Source organism: Akebia trifoliata, chromosome 6, assembly GCF_017979445.1.
Source record: "Akebia trifoliata isolate Shusen 1 chromosome 6, ASM1797944v1, whole genome shotgun sequence".
NCBI classification, from domain to species: domain Eukaryota; kingdom Viridiplantae; phylum Streptophyta; class Magnoliopsida; order Ranunculales; family Lardizabalaceae; genus Akebia; species Akebia trifoliata.
Window position 1 is genome coordinate 24,758,467 of NC_141380.1, and position 21,387 is coordinate 24,779,853.

At 36.6% G+C, this 21,387-nt stretch overlaps 1 protein-coding gene across 1 annotated transcript; it reads left to right on the forward strand.

Moving 5' to 3' along the window:
• Positions 1-9,932: 9,932 nt before the first annotated feature.
• Positions 9,933-14,440, forward strand: LOC147400476 (uncharacterized). The gene is made up of 10 exons (XM_086444519.1): positions 9,933-10,767; positions 10,965-11,033; positions 11,202-11,287; positions 11,482-11,671; positions 11,768-11,926; positions 12,114-12,185; positions 12,420-12,505; positions 12,690-13,020; positions 13,117-13,210; positions 13,327-14,440. Exons 1-10 carry the CDS (start codon positions 10,315-10,317, stop codon positions 13,449-13,451), a joined length of 1,665 nt encoding a protein of 554 aa, XP_086300645.1. The 5' UTR covers positions 9,933-10,314; the 3' UTR covers positions 13,452-14,440.
• Positions 14,441-21,387: the final 6,947 nt, after the last annotated feature.

The following is a 21,387-nucleotide window of genomic DNA, read 5'->3' on the forward strand; positions in this document are numbered from 1 at the left end:
CGCAACGTCAAAATAACGTTCGGATCTTTAACTTAGAACGTGAGATTTCTCATCTTTCGCAAGGTGATTCTTCAGTTACCACCTATATATCACAGTTGCGTGCTCGGTGGGAGGAGTTGACCTTCTATTCCTCCTCCTATGTTTGGAAGGACCCTCTTGATGAGACATTGTATGCGTCAATTTTGGATAAGAATCGGATTTTTCAGTTTCTGGTTGGTCTCCGTGATGAGTTTGAGTATGCGAGAGTTCATTTATTGGGAATGGATCCTTTTCCATCCCTATAGACTGCGTATTCGTATGTCTTGGCTGATGAGAGTCGTCGCGCAACTGTCCTACCTCTTTCTTCAGGAGATCACTCCGCTATGGTTGCTCGCCTACCTTCTCTACCTCTACAACCCTCCAGTGGGTCTCTACCTACCCGTCAGCGACATAAGTGTGATCATTGTGGAAAATTGGGACATGTGAAGGCTCGCTGCTATGCACTTCATGGTCGTCCTAATCATAATCGTCAACAGTCTCAACGCTCTTCAGCTCATGCCGTTTCTCAGCAGACGACTGACTTAGCACCTCCTTCAGCTCCTACCTCCTCTTCGGATTCGGTATCTCTATCCCAAGCCAACTTGACAAGTTCAGGAAATTCTTCAATCAGATAGAGACTTCATCTCAGCCGGTTTCTACCTTCGCTCACTCAGGTACCTTTGCATCTGCACACAGTGTTTCTACCACTTCCTCACCATGGATCATTGATTCTGGTGCCTCCGATAACATGACCGGTACGTCCTCTCTATTTAACACCTATAGTGTTTGCTCTGGTCATCGCAAGGTTCGCCTTGCTGATGGTTCTTTGTCTCCCATAGCTGGTAAAGGTCTTGTACCTGTTACATCCTCTTTATCATTAACTAACACATTACATGTTCCTCAACTCACTACTAACCTTGTCTCCGTTAGTAGTCTTACAAAAAATTTGAACTGCAGTATAACGTTTTATTCCTCTCATTGTGTCTTTCAGGATCTGGAATCGAAGAGGACGATTGGCACTGGACATGAAGTGAATGGATTGTATCTCTTGGACGTTCCCGATTCACCTAGCACCTATTCTGCTCTTCAGCTTAGTAGTAGTAGTAGTAGTCAGTCTAATAAGGCTCTTGTAATGCGTTGGCATTTACGCTTAGGACATATTTCTTTTGGATACTTGAAACACATGTTCCCTAATTTATTTAATAATAACAGTTTGCTTGATTTTTCTTGTGAAACTTGTCAATTAGCTAAACATGTGCGTTCTTCTTATCCTATTAGTATGCATCCTATTACACCTGCTATGTTTGACTTAATTCATTCTGATGTGTGGGGTCCTTCACCTGTCATATCCACTCTTGGTTTTCGTTATTTTGTCTTGTTCATCGATGACTACAGTCGTACCACTTGGGTTTATCTTATGAAACACAAAAATGAGGTTTATGGAATCTTCAAGTAATTTCTTGCTATGGTTCATACCCAATTTGGTCGTACCATCAAGACCTTCCGTTCTGATCATGGTACTGAGTACACTTATAGTGAGGTCTTGAAACTTTGTTTAGAGTCTGGCATTGAGCATCAAATGTCTAATGTTCAGACCCCTCAGCAGAATGGTCGATCAGAACGAAAAAATCGTCATATTTTAGAGTTAGCTCGTGCCATTTCGATTGGCATGAACGTACCCCAATCCTATTGGGCCGATGTAGTTCTTACTGCTGTTTACCTTATTAATCGGACCCCATCCAGTGTTTTTCAGTTTGTCGCACCCCTCTCTAAGCTCTCTCCAGATCGTCCCGTGTTTCCACTTCCTCCGCGTGTTTTTGGGTGTGTCTGTTTTGTTCAAATTTTTGATCGAAATCGAACTAAACTTGACCCTAAGACCGTAAAATGTATCTTTCTAGGTTATTCCTCTACCCAGCAAGGATACCGTTGTTACCATCCTCCTTCTCGACGACGTTTTATTTCTCGAGATGTTTCCTTTTTTGAGCATACTCCTTATTATAGTGGGTCTGTTGGCATTCAATATGAGTGGTTTCCTTTAGATTCACCTGATGATCCATTTCCTTCTTTATTGCCCCTTCCCATGCCTGTTTCTCCTTCTCCACTCCCGGTCAGTTCTTTCCTTCCTCCATTGCAGGTTTACTCTCGACGTCCACGTGATACTACCATCACTCCTATGTCCGACCAGCTCGCCTCCTCTCTTCCAGCTCCGCCTCCGTCTGTTCCCTGTGATGATCGTCCTATTGCTACTTGTAAGGGTAAGCGCACTTGTACTTATCCTATTTCTAATTATATATCTGATTCAGCACTTTCACCCTCCTATCGGAGTTTTCTTGCTTCTGTTTCCGCTGTTTCTCTTCCTACTACTGTTGCAGATGCTATTGCCCATCCTGAGTGGCACGCAGCTATGATTGATGAGTTGACTGCTCTTGAAAAGACTCAAACTTGGGAACTAGTTCCTCTTCCGCCTGGCAGGAAAGCTATGGGATGTCGTTGGGTATTCACGCTTAAGCATAATCTGGATGGTTCAATTGCTCGTTATAAGGCCCGTCTGGTAGCCAAGGGTTATGCTCAGACTTTTGGGCTTGATTATCAGGAAACTTTTGCTCCAGTTGCTAAGATGACCACCATTCGCGTTCTCCTTTCTATTGCTGCTATCAGAGGATGACCTCTCTTTCAGTTAGATGTCAAGAATGCTTTTCTCAATGGTGATCTTCAGGAAGAAGTCTATATGGTTCAACCTCCTGGGTTTCTTACTTCTGCTTCGCCTACCTATGTTTGTCGTCTTCGCCGGTCTCTTTATGGACTGAAGCAGTCTCCTCGTGCCTGGTCTGAGCACTTCACTAAGGCCATGCATCAGTTTGGATTTCATCAGAGTTCTGCTGATCACACCTTGTTCTTGCGTCACTCCCACGGCAAGACTATTGCTTTGATTGTGTATGTGGATGATATTGTCATTACTGGAGATGATGCCGATGGCATTCTCGAGGTCAAAACTTACTTAGGACGTCAATTTGAGATTAAAGACCTTGGACATCTTCGTTATTTTCTGGGTATTGAGGTTGCCCGGTCCCAGTCTGGTATATTTATTTCTCAGCGTAAGTATGTTCTTGATTTACTCAGTGCCTCTGGTCAGCTTGGATCTCGTCCAGCTGATACTCGTATTGAGCAGAATCACAGGTTGGCTGATTCTGAGGGGGAGTGTGTGTCAGATATTGGCCAATATCAGCGTCTTGTGGGAAAGTTGATCTACTTGTCTATGACTCGCCCTGACATTGCCTATGCTGTTAGTGTTGTAAGTCAGTTTATGCACTCGCCTCGAACATCTCATCTTGCTGTGGTTTATCGTATTCTTAGATACCTTAAGGGATGTCATGTTCGAGGTATCTTATTTAACAATCATGGTCATCTTCGCATTGAGGCATGGACAGATGCAGATTATGCTGGTTCAGTGACTGATAGAAGGTTTACTTTGGGGTATTGTACTAAAGTTGGTGGTAACTTGGCGTAGTAAGAAGCAGGATGTGGTTTCTCGGTCGAGTGCTGTGTCAGAATACAGAGCTATGGCACTTGGAGTACGCGAGTTGTTGTGGTTCAAAATCTTACTAGCTGATTTATGTCTTCCTGTGCCAGTCCCCTTCTTACTATATTGCGATAATAAATCAGCTATTAACATAGCTGCAAATCCAGTTCAGCATGATAGAACGAAGCACATAGAAGTTGATCGTCATTTCATTAGAGAAAAGATAGTTTCTGGACAGATTTGTACTCCCTTTATTCCTACCTCTCAACAACTTACTGATGTTATTACTAAAGGTGTTAGTAAAACCTCCTTTGAAGATGTCTTGTCCAAGTTGGGCATTGTTGATATCCACGCACAAACTTGAGGGGGAGTGTTAAATAAGTCAGTAGGGATAGTTTAGTCTTTTTCATTTATTTAAGTTATCTTATGTAATTCCTATATAGCCTAATTAGGGCTAATTAATCAAAGTTAATCTTCTTCTCTCTAATTTGAACTCGCAATAAGAAGAAGGATGTGGTTCTCGGTCGAATGCTGAGTCAGAATACAGAGCTATGACACTTGGAGTATGTTAGTTGTTGTGGCTCAAGATCTTACTAACTGATTTATGTTTTCCTGTGCCGTCTATTTCGTACTATATTGCGATAATAAGTCAGCTATTAACATAACTGAAAATCCGGTTCAGCATGATTGAACGAAGCATATCGAAGTTGATCGTCATTTCATTAGAGAAAATATTATTTCTGGACAAATTTGTACTCCATTTGTTCCTACATCTCAACAACTCGCTGATGTTCTTACTAAAGGTATTAGTAAAGCCTCATTTGAAGATGTCTTGTCCAAGTTGGGCATTGTTGATATCCACGCACCAACTTGAGGGGGAGTATTAAATAAATCTATTTTTTAGGCTATGTCATTTTTGGTCTTTTCACTTTACTTATATTATGTAATCATTATATAGCCTAATTAAGGCTAATCAATAATTAATTTTTTCCCTTAATCTTCTTCTCTCTAAACACGAACTCAAAGGTAGAGACGGTGAAAGTTGCAACGGATGGTAGGGTTGGTGTAAAAACCCTAGGGTATAATGGATATCTTTAACATCACGTAAAGACTCAGTGCTTCTCCCTATCCCGGATCTTGAAAGAAAACTCAAGAGGTAGCACTAGTGCTCAGAACATCCCTATTCACACCTTATGGACATCGAAAGGAAGCTATTTGGTAACAGATCATGTAATGGATTGGGATGTGATGTAAAGGTTGCTGGGAGACTTAGATTTTTTAGGAACTTGAAGCTGTAGACGATATTGATTTCGAGGTTTAAGAAGAAGAGGCCAAGAAGTAGGCTGAAGAGGAAGAGAGAGACAAGAAGAAAAGTGAAAAAGGGAAAAAATCATGAGCTATTGTAGGGTCTGAGGATGAGGAGGTGGAAGAAGGGGGAAGAGCCCAATAAAGGGGTGAAATAGGCTAGCAAAGGCGACTATGGCCAAAGAGCTTAGCCAGAAGAAAAGAAAGAAAGTAGTTGAAGCACTGCAACTAGTTGATGAGTCGACGGAGAGGTAAGAAAATAATAATTTATACAAATATATATATAAGGAAAAATGGAGTGACATGGTCCTAAAATAGGTTAGAAAAATAAGATAGTATAGGCCATTGATGCTCTGAAGCCATGTTAGTCCATCGGAGCTTAGGTTTTGTTTTTAAAATTTTTAAAAGTTGTGTCTTTGTTTAATTATTTTCTATATTTAAAAAAAAAATTGATCTAGCTCAATAAAATTTGGCCTCTCACCTTGCTAAAAAATTTCCTAATTTTTAAAAAGATATTTTTCAAATTTACCTATAAAAAAATATTTTTTGTTTGTTTTATGACAGTTTTAACATATTGTTTAGTGTAAGGTTGATGATGATCACTGGAGGAACTATTTTAATAGTGCTCCTCAGAATTCAAACATCTTTGAGGTTATCGAAATATGGAATCCTCATAGTTGCTTTGGATTGGCCCAACAAATTCAAGAGTCGAAGAGCTCAAATTGTGGAAAGGTTGTACTCTTCTTCAACTCATCATCATTTTGAATTAGCAGCACTAGTAGGAGATGGAGATGAAGATAAAGATATTGGAGGAGGGTTTAATAGGAGTACAAAGGGTTTGATATTGGAAGTAATAGTAGTAGTAGTGGTGTTTCTGATGGTGATGGAAGGAAGATATTAGTGGTCTTCAGATTGATGATGAGAAGAACGTGAAGACATCAAGCAATATTAATGACCACTTTGTTAAAGAGGCCACAACATCGAAGAAGGAGTTTAAGTATGAGACTTAGATTGTTGAGGAGGTTCTGAGGATCAAAGTGCTTTTTCTTCTTTCCAATAATAAACACGAGGGTTGTCTCCTTACATTACTACTAGCTAGTTTTAATAATTATGATCTTGGTTCTCTAGAAAGATTCAATTGCGTATTCTCAAAGTTGGGATTTATTTTTATTTTTTTGGCTGAATTTCTATTGAAATATTGAGTTTGGTTTTAAGAAGTTTTTCATTTTAGGGCTTTGTTTGGTTAGATTTGAAACTCTGTTATGAAATGGAGGATTTAATTTATTAACTTTGGTCTACACTTTCCATGTTCTTTTGTTGGTTCTAATTAAACAAGCAATTTACACTATGATGGGTTGGTGATGGAATCATTATTAGGGAGACTTCAATTGATGGCTATCTCTGTCTAGACTCTCTAGGTTTGAATCCTCAACTGAAACTTTTATTATAAATGTTGTTTCTTGATGTGGGTTTGATTTTTTATTCATGTTTTAAGAAATTGTATTCTCTCATTTTCTTCCTTCATTCCTTCCTTGATGTCTAGAGAAGTTAGTGGATTACTTCTCATGCACGTATGGAGTTCTTTTAATTAATTTCTGATGATTTAATTGATATAAAGATTAGAAAGGTTGTTAATTCTCTTCGGAAGAAGGACAAATCAGAGCAGATTTGTAACATTTCTTGGACTTTTATCATGTATGATAAAATAAAATGACCTTATTATCACTTTAATTAATGTGTATTTCTTTTGTCCATTCTCTTCTCCAAGCTACAATTGAATATTTGAATTGATGGATGAATACTAATATGAAATTGCTTGTACACTTTTTCACCTCATCATCATTTTGTACTCTCCTTCCTATAATTAGGAAAAAAATGAGTTTTTTTTTTTTCTTTTTGAGTCCATTGCCGCACCTGTTCATATGTGGTATGCACAAATTTCTTCAACATGAAGAGTCAATATATTAATCGTATTGATATTAAGGGCTAAGGAGTAAAAAGAAGCATCATTGAGAATTTTTTTCAATTTATTATTTTTATTTTATCTTGTTATTATGGTTTGTGAGCAATTAGATATTATTAATGTGGACTTTGATTTAGTATGATTTTTCTAGGTATTCTTTCATTGATGGATTTGGAGATGTACAATTTAGGGATGTTGAACAAGTCCAACCTGCCCCTAATTACCGAACTTTGGTTGACCTGAGCTCAACCCGATTTTGAAGCTCAAGCTCAAGCTAAGGTTGGACAAACTAACTCAGGCCCGATTTTGTTGTTTTGGATACTCACTTTAGGAGTAGAACCGCACGTTACAGATGCAGCAGTCATTAAATGAAATGGATCAAATATTATCAACCATCTTAGTGGATCCAAATATCATCAATTAGGAATTCAATACAAATCATAATTTTATACTATTGCATAATTTTAAACTTGTCAAATTGAATAAAAAATCAATTGAATGGACTCACTCAAGTGGATTTTGTGGATAAAATGCAGTCAAAAGTTTGATGGAATCACCTTCTCAAGTCAATTCCTTATTGAGTCAACTCAACAGTTTGTATAAGTCAACTTGAAACTGCAAGGAATCAAGTAAAAAAACCTGACAAAATTATTTTTATTTATTATAATTATTAAAAATTACTTTTAAAATATTGACTCGTCCGAGTTGATTCACAAATTTTGGACTTGACTCGACTCAATGGACATTCTAGTTGAGTTGAATTTTGAAACTAGGCACCACGAGGTAGTATAATTTGAACGACAATATCCATACTTAAATTTGGGGTTAAAATTGAATTGGAATTGGGTATATATGACTAGAGAAATAGGGCATGATAATCACCCTAAGGATAATTTCCAATTGTTGGATTTTATGCCTATCCTAATTGTATATATCCCCATGATAAGGATAATTTTCCTAATTAAGTGGATTTTTCATTTATTTTGTCAAAAATATTACGAATTACTAATTAAGGATGATTTAGGGTTTGTTTGTTTGAGTGTTTTTTTATTCCTACGGATTCAAATGAAGTCCAAAACAACTCTTAATGAAAATTGTCAAAGAGTAACTTTTCAAATAATTTTTGTATGAAATCAAAAATGTAAAGTGGTTCAAGTGTAATTATCAAAATACCCTTCATCTAATTAAATTTCTAACTAAATTTAACCTTAAAAAACGAAAGGAGATTATTAAAATACCCTTCATCTTTAATCAAATTTTCAGCTAAACTTAACCTTAAAAATGAAAGGAGATTATCAAAATATATTTCATCTTTACCAAAATACCCTTCATCCTTAATCAAATTTCTAACCAAACTTAACATTAAACAACAAAAAAAGATTATCAAAATACCCTTCATATTACAAAAATACCTTTTATCTTCCAAAATACCTTTTTATCTTTAATCAAATTTCCAACCAAATTTAACCTAAAAAAATGAAAAGAGATTACTAGAATACCTTTCATCTTTAATCAAATTTTCAATTAAATTTAACCTTAAAAAATGAAAGGAGATTACGAAATACTTTTTATTTTTAATCAAAATTTCAACTAAACTTAACCTTAAAAAATAAAAGGAGATTACCAAAATACCTTTCATCTTCTAAAATATCATTCATTTTTAATCAAATTTCGAACCAAACTTAACCTTAAAAAATAAAAGAGAATTATCAAAATACCTTTCATCTTTAATTAAAATTTTAACCAAACTTAACTTTTAAAAAAAAGTAAATTATCAAAATACCCTTCATCTTTACCAAAATACTTTTCATATTTAATCAAAATTTCAACCAAACTTAACCTTAAAATATATAAAGTAATTATCAAAATACTCTTCATCTTTAATCAAATTTCCAACTAAACTTAACCTTAAAAAATAAAATAGGATTACCAAAATATCCTTCATCTTCACCAAAATACCCTTCATCTTTCAAAAGGGGATTACTACCAAAATAACCTTCATCTTTATTAAAATACCCTTCATATTTACTATAGAGACCAAAAACAATTCATCATCACTATTTAATTACTAAAACACCCTTTATCTTTATGTTGATGTTGGATTGTGTAGTATACAGATATTTTTTTATTATAAAAATTTCATATATCCATTTTTAGGAGGAGATAGTACCGAAATTTTAATAGAATTATAAAATTTTTAAATTTATTTAAATTAAAATAATTATTTTTATAAATTTTTAATGTAAATTTATTATATATATAAGGGGTGGTTCAAGGGCCATGTAAAAACAATGGTTTTTCAAAATATGGGTTAGAGGTTTTGGATTGAGTTGATTTTTTGTGAGGATGGTCACTATGATGAGAAGATAATCCTCACAAAAAATCAGCTCAATCTGAAGCTTCTAAATCCATCAAAAGTGATTCACAAATTATTGGCAAAAATTGGCTAAAAATCGATGGTCCACATTCTAAATCACTTTTAAAGGGGGTTAGAAGTTTCAGATTGGACTGATTTTTTTTCCGGATGATCTTCCCATCACAGAGATTATTCTCACCAAAAATCAGCTCAATCCAAAACTTCTAACCCATATTTTGAAAATTTATTAATGTTACATTGTTTTTACATTTATTTTTCCATGTCCCTTGATTTGTTCCCATATATATATATATATGGGAAACGTTCAGCAACAAACATTTTGGCAAAACATTTTTCAAAACATAAGTTAGAGGTTTTGGAATGGGCTGATTTTGGTGAGGATGATCATTACGGTGAAGAAATCATCATCACCAAAAATCAGCCTATTCCAAAACTTTTAGCCCCAGTTTACAAGTTGAAAAATTGTGAACCGTCCATTTTTTATAAATCATTTTTGATGGGGTTAGAAGTTTTGGAATAGACTGATTTTTGGTGATGATGATTTCTTCACCGTAGAGATCATCCTCACCAAAATCAGTCCATTCCAAAACCTCTAACCCATGTTTTGAAAAATGTGTTTGCCAAACTGTTGGCCATTGAACGCTACTCTATGTATATATATATATATATATATAAAATAACAAACACTTAGTGTGTGGGTCAAGAAAATTTAAACATTTAAGTCATTTTCAATGGGCTCAAAGGAGAAATGCATATTAAAAGTAAGATGTATTGGATGTAGGATGGCCTTTGAAACACCGCAGTAATATTATCATTAAGACGTAACTACTTTAAGACTGCTCCTCATCATTCTGTTATCTTTTAAGTCGCACCAACGGATAAAAAAGCGACTTTCTATTTTCGTTGCTACTTTCTTGGAAAGCGCAGATTAGAAAGTTTATTCTGCTTTTCTCACTCTTAACTAACAAAAACAAAAAATATCTGAGATTGAGACACAAACTCACTCTCTCCTCTCGTCTCCTGCTCTGTTCCAGCTCTGTTTCCATTTTTTTTTTCTCCATTGCAATTCTCTCCATTAGGGTTTTTATTTTTTACCTCAAAATAACTGTTACACGCGGTGGTGAGAAATTAATGGCTACTCATTTTGGGTATCTTGACGATAACTGGCGAAACCATTTTAAGACTATGGATAGTTGGCGTAACTTCTTTAAGACTGCTCCTCATGATTCTGATATCTTTGAGGTTATCAAATATGGAATCTACGTCGCTGCTTTGGATTGGCCAAACAAATTCAAGACTCAAAGGGATGATATCGCTGAGTTACTTGGGTTTAACACTAACACTATTGTTTCCTCTGGCTCTGATGGTGATGATGATAGTGAAAACTGTACTGATGATCAATATGAGAGTGATCATGATGATGATGATGCTGATGATGAGAAGAAGAAGAACGTGAAACAACCAATTGTTGAACAAGTGACGACATCATCAAAGGAGGAGAATATTAAAAATGAACGTTCAATGGTTGAGGAGATCAAAGATCAGCTTCTTCTTCATCTTCTATCCAAAAATAATGATGATAAGGTTTCCTAGTAATCTCTTAATTAATAATCAACATTTTTCTACTTTAATTTTACTAATTATTAAGTTCTCGATGGTTAGTTAGAAAGAAAAGAGTCAATGGTTTGATGTTTGTTTGGTTACATACATATTTCAATTATTATTATTTTTTTTCTTTTTTAATTTGTTGGTTCTAACTTCTAACTGTTCGTTGCTTACAGTCTGATGGGATATTGTTGAAATCATTAAGGAGGCTTCAATTGATGGAACTCTCTTTCGAGACTCTCAAGGTTCGAATTATAATCTAATATATATGTTACTTGAAGTTAATCCCCAACTAATTAAAACTTTTGTATATCTTTTTAATTAATTTATTTCTGATTCTGATGTAGTAGACACTACTTCTCCTATGCACAATGGAGTTCTTTTAATTAATTTTTTGAGGATTTTATTTTCAGGATACAGAGTTTGGAAAGGTTGTTAATTCTCTCCGGAAGAAGGACAAATCCAAGCAGATTCGTAACATTTGTCGAACTCTTATCATGTATGATCAAAAAAAAATATGATACTGTTATCACTTCAATTAATTAATAGGTTATACATGCCATGCTACTTAATTTAATGGACTACATTAGCTAATTAGCAAATTATGCTTTTGTCTATCAATTCATTTTTTTTTTTTTTTTTTTAATTCTTGAGTTGTTTGTTTTCGATTAACATTAAATTTGAATATTGCAGTGGGTGGAGGAAAGTGGTAGACAAATGGATCGAGGCTACACCAGCTATTATATCGGATTGTGTTGTCGATTCTTCTAATAAAACCTCATCTCTTGTTGACAAAGAAAGGGTTTCTAATTGTCAAAACCACTTGGAATATGATAAAAAAGACCTTCCTAATACTATAGAGCTCTCTCAGCCTCAGCCTAAGGTAGTAGTGATCATAGTTTTTCTTCATATATTAACTATAATTATTCAAAGGACAAATTAATGACTAAATTCTATTTTTGTTATGTGTGATCATAAGAATGATGATGAAAGGAAATATACCAATGATAAAAAAAATGATGATCATGAGAAGAACGTGAAACGAGAGATCACGGCATCAAAGGATGAGAGTTTGAATATTATTGGGGAGGTTCTGAGGATCAAAGAGCATCTACTTATGTCCAATAATAAAGACGAGGTTTGTCTCCTTACAAATATATTAACTAGTCTATATTTCCAAAAATATTCTCCATGTTTGTTTGGTTACAATTTGAAATTCTGTTGTTTATGTATCAAAGATTTTATTATCTTTTGCCTACGTACTTACATAATTTTTTGAATTTAATTTTAGTTGGTTCTAATTTTTTGCTGGTTGTTGCTAACAGTCTAATAATGGGGTGTTGTTGGAATCATTAAAGAGACTTCAATTAATGGCTATCTCTGTCCAGACCCTCCAGGTTTGAATCCTTAATTAAAACAAAAACTTTTGTTACAAACAAATCTTGTTTGTTGATTAGGATTGGCTTGAATTGTATTCATTATTTTAAGAAATTGGATTGGATTCTTTAATTGAATTCATTTCTTTTTTTTCTTTTTTTCCTTCTTTCCTTGATGTTTAGATAAGTTGGTGGACTACTTCTCGTGCATTCATGGAGTTCCTTTAATTATTTTTCTGATGATTTAATTTATAGGATACAGAGATTGGAAAGGTTGTCAACTCTCTCCGGAAGAAGCACAAATCAGAGCAAATTCGTAACATTTCTCAGACTCTAATCATGTATGATCAAATAAAATGATCTTATTATCACTTTAATTAATTACATGTATTTCTTCGGTCTATTGCCTTCCCCAACTTACAATTTCTAGATGATTTACCAATCTAATTATGCTTTTAGAATTAACACAACACTTCCTTCCTCTTTAGAGTTTAAACTATATATATATTTTACTGTGAATTGCAGTGAGTGGAAGAAAGTGGTAGATGAATGGATCAAGGTTACACCATCAGCTATCGAAGTTAGGGACCAACATGAGCAACCACCCTTTGTTCTAAAAATACAACCACCTCATGATAATGCAAATGTTCTCACCAACAATACAGAGAACAACAATGGACAGTATAATAGGATGACAACAGTACAAGAACCTGCTGTAATCAGACCCTCCAAAAGTACTGATGATTCAGCGACGCTATGTTTGGGGCACCAACCCACTAACGATAAGAAGAAGCCACAGTTGGAGGGACCAATTGCATTCAGAATTCAAAATAAGTCCACCTCTGTTCAACAAGACGTAAGTGTTCTAAGAGCAGGAATATTTTGTTTTCTGACTTTCAATTTCAACCCAAATTATATATCCATCTAAATTTCTCATTTGTTCTACTATTAGAAATCGAAGAATTCAGACGAAGATCCAGCTTTACTACAAAAACTGGAATCTGCAAAGAGGAAACTGCGGGAAGGCTATCAACATGCTGAAAATGGTTAAACTCAACACCCTTACGAGTCCCCAAATAATTTTTTTTCTTTTATTAATTTTTAGGCAACCTGTGTTGTAGGCAATCTGATGGATTAATACATTTTTCTTATACATATACAGTTAAGAAGCAACGGAAGATACAGATCGTGGAGTTGCAAAAAAGCAAGACAAAAGGCCGTGTTCATAAAAGTCTCCTTGTACGGTATGGGAACCGCAACCAGCATCGGATGAATGGATGGTGGTAGCTAGTTTCTCATATTTTACTGTTTTAAGAATCCAAAACAGTGCTAGCTTATTGCTTTGACCTGAGTTGTTGAGTTTTGGCAATGGAAGTAAGAAAAAGTTTATACATGTATGAAAGTGTAATAGACATAGATAGAAAATTTTGATGTGTTAATTAAGTGTACTTAATATATATTGAAGGGATTTTCATTTAAGTGTATTACAAACTGTGTGTACAGAATTTAACTATTGGTGTTAAATTAAAATGAGTTCAAAGCTCTTGATCTAGTGGAAGTTGAGCTTGGAGATTCTATGTATATTCTTTGAAGTACAACTATCTCCTGGGTTAGGGGATGATGTGTGTGTGGGCATTTCACTTTACAAAACCAGAAAAAGGTGGCATGGATGATGTCCTGAATCAGTTGTAGCTAACGGAGCTGCGTTCTGTGAGAGCTGTGTTGTAGGCCATTTCCTCAATGCTAAAGTCCCTTTCACAGTGGTAAAGACTAACATGGAAAGACTTTGGAAACCAAAAGGTGGCATGGAAGTCTACTCAGACGACAATAGACTGTTCTTTTTTAAGTTCGAGGACCTCGAAGATGAGTTTAGAGTCCTGGAAAATGGCCCATGGTTTGTGGGAGGGAAGCTGCTGATTACCAGGCCTTGGAATAAACTGATTGAGTTGGATAAAAGGGAGGCAGCTAAACTACCTGTTTGGATTAAGCTTTACAAATTACCCAAACAATTTAGGACAGTAGAAGGTCTCTGGTGTGCTGCAAGCGCAGTAGGGAATCCTCTCTACTTGGATATAGCTACGGAGGAGAAGAAACGCTTTTCCTATGCTCGTGTATGTGTGGAAATATCAGCAGAAGATGACCTCCGATTGCTCACAGAACCAAGCCAATGTGGGCAGCCAAAACAGTCTTCATTAAGTAACCGAAAAAGTCCTTGATTTTTCTTTGCAGAGCCAGTCGTTTTCAACCTCTAGCTTGGAAAACTTAATTTTTTAGTATGCTGAATCTCATCTCAATCTTCTATTGTGTAAGCATGCAATAAGATTGGTACCTTTGTGTTCTGTTTCATTGGTTTTTCTATTCTATTTTATTCTTTTGATTCTTGGCTGTTCTTGGTCCAAGTTGTGAAGAAAGTAAGTTTTCTGCAACATTTTTCCTTTAGAATTTAATAAACAAAAGTTTATTTACTTTGTCTGTCATTTTTTTGGGTTCTCCTTGGAGAGCTTTGATTAATTACAGAAGGTTGTTGCGTTTTGTAGCCAGATTCATCACTTGTTCTTCTCCAACCCTGTGTCAGTTGGTATTAGAGCCAGATTAGACATGACTCAAAAATGACATCCTTCGGAAGAAATTCATGAACGTGATGATGCAGCAAGACTCACATGACAGATTGAAATCTTAACCCAACAGATGGCCGCTTTGACTGCTGTGGTTACACACTCAAATAGGGTTCCGATGTGGAATCGGAAATTTTTGAAACTCCCTTTGCTGATTGCCGGGTGAGGCGGAGGGAGAAGTATGAATCTAGGAGAAGGGAATCTGGGATGAAGTCTGACATACTTGATTTCCATGGTAGTTACCTTTCCAAAAAAAAAAAAAGATTTCCATGGTAGTTTGCAACCTAAGGAGTTCTTGGATTGGATCAACACAGTGGAAGAGATCCTGGAGTTCAAGGAGGTACCTGCGACAAGTGAGTTCCTTTGTTGGCTGCAAAGTTCCGAGGACGAGCTGCTACTTGGTGGCAACAAGCTAAGCTTACTCGATCCAGATAGGGTAAAACAAAAATAAGCACATGGGAAAAACTAAAGAAGCAAATACGTGAAGCCTTCTTGCCTCACAACTACGCGAGGGTTTTGTACCAATGGTTGCAGAATAATTCTACAAGTTAGTGACTCGTAACGACCTAACCGAAAATGCTGAGCAACTCATATCTAGATATATTGGAGGTACAGGGCAAGCAATCCGATTTCCTTCTTCATAATGGTTTTCTCTTTAAAGGTAAACAATTATGTATTTTTAATTCTAGCTCGAGGTTGAAAATCATCAAATAGATGCATGATGAAGGGCATGTAGGAAGAGAAGTGTACCGGTTCATCAACAACTGTCGTATCTGCCATATGGTCAACGGAAAGGCAACTAATGCATGGTTGTACTTGCCTCTTCCTGTTCCCACCCAACTATGGTCTGACATGAGCATGGAATTTGTTTTAGGCCTTCCCTGTACACAACAAGGAATTGGCTTATGTGTTCCTACTGGTTTATCAATTTTCAAAACTGGTACACTTCGTTGCTTGCAAGAAGACTACGAATGCCATACATGTTGCCCAACTATAATTTCAAGAAATTTATCGTCTTCATGGTCTTCCACAGTCTATTGTGTCCGATCGTGACATTCAATTCCGTTGTCAGTTTTGGAGGTTATTATGGAGACTCACCAACACAAGAGTCGACTTTAGCAGTGCCTACCATCCTCAAACTGATGGTCAGACTGAGGTGTCAACTGTTCCTTGGGAGACTTGTTACGCAGCCTCGTAGGGTCTAATCTGAAGTCATGGGATCAGAAGTTATTCTAAGCATGATTCACATACAACTGCACTGTCAATAGGAGTACAGGTTTCAGCCCCTTTACCATCATCTCGGGATTTCATCCTCGATCACTGCTAGAATCAAGTTGCTAGAATCCAAAGTTAAATGCAAGGCTGCAACTGATCAAAAGCGTCGACATGTGGAATTTGAGGTGGGTGACTTTGTGTGGGCAGTCTTGACTGAAGATAGGTTTCCTGTTGGAGAGTACAATAAACTTTGTGCTGAGAAGATTGATTTGTTGGACATTATTGAGAGGATCAACGCTAATGCCTATCGTTTGAAGTTACTCAGCCATATGGACACATATCTTATCATCTAGAGATCATTCGAATCATTCAAAACCTCTTTCGTGCATCAATCTATTAAAGTAACTCTCCCAATCCTCTTTTGTTTCTTGATTTTTGGTTATTTTGTTTTTGTTTAAGGGGTTGGTAGATTGTGTGGTGGAATGGGTTTCCAGGATGATTGGGTTGAAAATGAGAAGAGGATGGGGAGTTTAAAATGAGTGGATTAAAGGTCATATTGGCAGTGGGAACCTGAAATGGTGTCTAGGGTGGGTTTCAACAAAGTTTATGTAGGGGCAAACGATCAAAAAGAACAAGGGCATGGCCTCCGATTGTGGAAGCGAATGTATTCGCTTGAGCTTTGCTCTTAGACTTAGCCAAATGTTCCCTTTAGTTAAGGAAAACCACCATGCATTGCTCTGTCTACTGTCACATGTCACACCCATAAGTCCTCTACCGTCAAATATTCATCAATACCCTCGGCATTGTCTTGAATTCGACATCCTCTGTTCACCCAAAACAATTACTAATGTCTAAAAAGCACACAGAGTCCCCTAGGAGAGATTAAAATACAGTTTGCTGTCATTACCACCACACATGCTGGTCTGTTGTTCTGTCTCAATGTGCCCATTACTCAAGATTGTTCAGTTTTGCTGTGTTGGAGATCTGAAAATGGAAGGACCTAGTGCATTCTCTACTGTTGCTTAAGGTGTCCCCATTGGTATCCAAGGGTCAACTGTTCCAACTGCCAGGACACCCAAGCTCCCATTGTTATTGTTCTAAAGGTGTGGCCAGTGGACACCATTGTGCACGGGAAGGAGACTGAAGAGGAAGTGGCCAAGCCGAATGTTATCCAAGTTGTGGAAGAGGCCAGATGTTCCTCCTACTAACTATCATCCCAAAGGGGGCTAGAGTACAAGCAATAGAAAGGACGACCTTACTCTGGAACCAAACTGAAATAGAAAGGAATATTCTTCTTGAGATGGAGTATACTTAGAACTGGGAGTCCATGCAGTGGGCTAAATCAGTATCCTGAAGGACAAAGATATGAAGAAAAGGTTCGCCGATACCGGGCTGATGATTGCAATGGAGATAAGCATGAACGATGTCTACCACAACAAACCTGTATTGGCCTTGTTGGTTAAGCTGTCAAATATGGATGCACATATTCGTATCAGGTAAGAAAGAGTTTTCTTTCACTGCGGAAGATACAATTAGATTGGCATGGCTTCTAGTAGGTAGAGAGGTGGCATATGTGCCTGAGGCTGAGTTGGACGTTGTAAAAAAGGGAAAATGGTCCGCTTAAATAGCCTGAAAGAGATGCTGAAGACAAAGGACCACAGGAAGCAATCATTGATGAACTGGAGGACTAAATATAGCCAATACTACTACCAGGAGTCCCAAGTGGCCGCCTTCCTCATATACTTTCTCAATGTCTTTGGCCACTCCTGCCCGATGCCTCAACAGTACCATCTTCTCAGTAGTGGCATGGATACTGGTAGGAAAGGATGTCTATTTGGCCATGATGGTGCAACATACTAAGCCTTTGATGATTTGCACGAAGATTTGGTTACTTGGGCTAGCAAGAGAGGCAATGGAGAAGTGCCTGCAAAGAAGGCCAATAGTGTGTACGGGCCCTTCTGGTTGTTGTAGTTGTAGGCGTAGCAAAGGTTCCTTGTCAAGATGGGGTTGTTTCGACGACAATTTACTAGGTTGGTTGTTATGGTGACGAGAAATCGGCCAAGAGGAACACACTACAATGCCTCAAATTGCTCAACGGAACACGAAACACGGAACTTGGTGTGGAGGTCATATGCCCAAAACAACTACAAAGCTGAACCATTGTTCTAGCCCTTGGAGAAGGTGAGTGGAAAAGGGGTGGCCTGGCTCTATATCCACCGGATGGTCATGCCCAACTACCTGATTGGGATGCCTACGTATTCATTGGTCATAAGCAAACAAAGAATGGATGACCGGGCAGTACATGTGGCCCACACCAGGTGGCCCTACAACTCGGGTATGACCAGGATGTTCCCTATCCTTTTAGAAGGGAGGAATCATTGACAACCAAATATTTGGAAAAGGTATACTTTGGTTGCCTAGAGGTAGAGACGGTGAAAGTTGCAACGGATGGCAGGGTTGGGTAAAGACCCCAGGGTATAATGGATACCTTCAGGATTACGTAAAGGCTCAGTGCTTCTCACTATCCCAGATCTTGAAAGCAAACTCAAGAGATGGCACTGGTGCTTAGAACACAGTTGGGAGAAGAGCCCAATAAAAGGGGCAAAAGAGGCCAGCAAAGGCAACTATGGACAAAGAACCTAGCCAGAAGAAAAGAAAGCGGTTGAATCACGACAACTAGTTGACGAGCCGACGGAAAGGTGAAGAAAATACTAATTTAGATATATATATATAAGGAAAAATGGAGTGAAATGGTCCTAAAATAGGTTAGAAAAACAAGATAGAGGACACGCCATTGACGCTCTGAAGCCATGTCACTCCATCGGGGGCTTAGGGTTTGTTTTTAAAAAATTTCCCAAGTTGTGCCTTCGTAACATTTCTCGGAGTCTTATCATGTATGATAAAATAAAATGACCTTATTATCACTTTAATTAATTACGTGTTTTTCTTCTATCTATTCTCTTCCCCAATCTACAATTGAATATTTGAATTGATGGATGAATACTAATTTGAAATTGCTTGTTGATTTACTAATCTCATCTAAATGACCTTATTGTACTCTTTTCACCTCATCATCATTTTGTACTTTCTTTATATAACTAAGAAAAATGAGTTTTTCTTTTTCTTTTTTATATTCTTTCTTTTTGAGTTCATTGCCACACGTGTTCATATATGGTATACACAAATTTCTTCAAGATGAAGAGTCATTTTATTAATGGTATTGATATTATGGGCTAAGGAGTGAAAAGAAGCATCATCGAGAAAAATTTTCAATTTATTGTTTTTATTTTATCTTATAATTATGGCTTGTGAGAAATTGGATATTGTTAATGTGGACTTTGATATTGTATGATTTTTCTAGATATTCTTTCATTGATGGATTTGGAGGTTGTACGCGATTTTATTTACTAATGATTTTGGGGTTGTTGAACAAGTCCCAAAATTACCCAACTTTGGTTGATCCGAGCTCAACCCGATTTTGAAGCTCAAGCTCATGTTAAGGTTAGATAAATTAACTCTGGCTCGATTGAACATGGGTTTACCTTCCGACCTACCCAACTCCACCCAAGTTGCAGTGTGAGATGGCTAGGTGTGTATGTTTTACAACAGCTTATGTATAAAGTTTGGACATTCACAACTCTTGTTATTATTTTAGATCGTTCGTATGAACCACCTCCCCAACATTGCCAATGTTTCAGGGATAAAATGCAAATAAGGCTTTTGCTTGAGTATGTGGAGGATAAGGGTGAAGTGGATCCGACACCCCACCGAAACCAATTGGACGATCGTTCGGGGGACGTTGCAATAGTTAAGGGAAGACGAGGGAGCCCCATGAGAAAGATATAGAGAGGGAAAAAAAGAGAGATTTTGTGTGAGGGAGAAAATGGGAAAAGATCTAACCCCATCTTTGATGCCCTAAAGCTATGTTTTATACACAAATGAACATAAAATTAGTAAAATCCCTTTTTCTCTCCAATGATTCATGATGTAGCAAATTTATTCTTAGATAAAAATATCGAATATACAATTTATGTAGGTGTTCTCCCTCCTTTGATCCCAACCTTCTCTCCTCCTCTCTGCAATTCTCTTTAAATCATCTCAAAAGACAGTAGTGATGATGAGGCTTGTTCTCGAATTGTATTATCAACTAAGTTAAGGCTTTCACAACTCTCGTCTATGGGGTATTACTTCATCTTATCCAACCAATCTTCAAGAATAATACCATCATCACTACCCCATACCAATTTTCAAGAGAAGTAAGGAGAAAGAAAGAGAAAAAAAAAAGGAATCAAAAGATAAGAGAAGTCACTTGAGTTATTTTCCTTTGTTCCCGCCACAAGGGTGGTGGATCAAAATCCTCCTCCTCAAGTAACAGGATGGTCTCCCTGCAATGGAATTTTGCATGAAAAGAAAAAAGATAGCAAAAGAGAAATGAGTCTCATGGCTTTAGATGCATTATTGCACATTTTTAAGCTATGGTTACAAAATTAAATAAATAAAAATAAACTTACAATGAATATGTCAGATAGTCAGTGAAAAAGATCCAATAAGCTCTTTGAAACTTTTATAGAATTTTGACAGAGTCTCTATTTTCTTGCTCTCAGAGAGAAAGTAACTTACAGTGAATATGCCAGATAGTCAGTGAAAAAGATCCAATAACATTGTTTAGGACCTCCCTATCTATAGATTTACAAGGGGATTATGTTACAAAAAATCCCTAGAAAAATATTAAAATATCCCCAAAAAGCCGGCTAAAGAGGAAGAGAGAGACAAGAAGTAAAAAAAGGTAAAAACTCAGGCTATTACAGGGTTTGAGGATGAGGAGGTGGAAGAAGGGAGAAGAGCCCAATAATGGGGCAAAAGAGGCCAGCAAAGGTGACTATGGCCAAAGAGCCTAGCCAGAAGAAAAGAAAGAAAGTGGTTGAAGCACTGCAACCGATTGACGAGCCGATGGAGCGGTAAAGAAAGTAATAATTTATATATATATATATATACATGTGCTTGAAAGGAAAAATGGAGTGACATGGTCCTAAAATAGGTTTGATAAATAAGTAAGATAGAGGATAGTTTATTGATGCTTTGAAGCCATGTCAATCCATTGGGGCTTAGGTTTTGTTTTTAAAATTTTTAAAAGTTGTGTCTTTGTTTAATTATTTTATATATTTTTTTTTTAAATGATCTCGCTCAATAAAATTTGGCCTATAACCTCACTCAAAAATTTCTCAATTTTTAAAAAGATATTTTTCAAATTTATCTAAGAAAAAATATTTTTTATTTGCTTTATGACAGTTTTAACATATTGTTTAGTGTAAGGTTGATGATGATTGCTGGAGGAACTATTTTAAGAGTGCTCCTCAGGATTCAGACAACTTTGAGGTAATCGAATATGGAAT

Excerpts from the sequence above, each read along its gene's own strand:
- LOC147400476 (XM_086444519.1), top strand. The coding sequence starts at position 10,315 with ATGGCTACTCATTTTGGGTATCTTGACGATAACTGGCGAAACCATTTT. Across the intron at positions 11,288-11,481 it reads ATTTGTCGAACTCTTATCAT|TGGGTGGAGGAAAGTGGTAG; the intron begins GTATGATCAAAA and ends TGAATATTGCAG. Across the intron at positions 12,506-12,689 it reads ATTTCTCAGACTCTAATCAT|TGAGTGGAAGAAAGTGGTAG; the intron begins GTATGATCAAAT and ends TGTGAATTGCAG.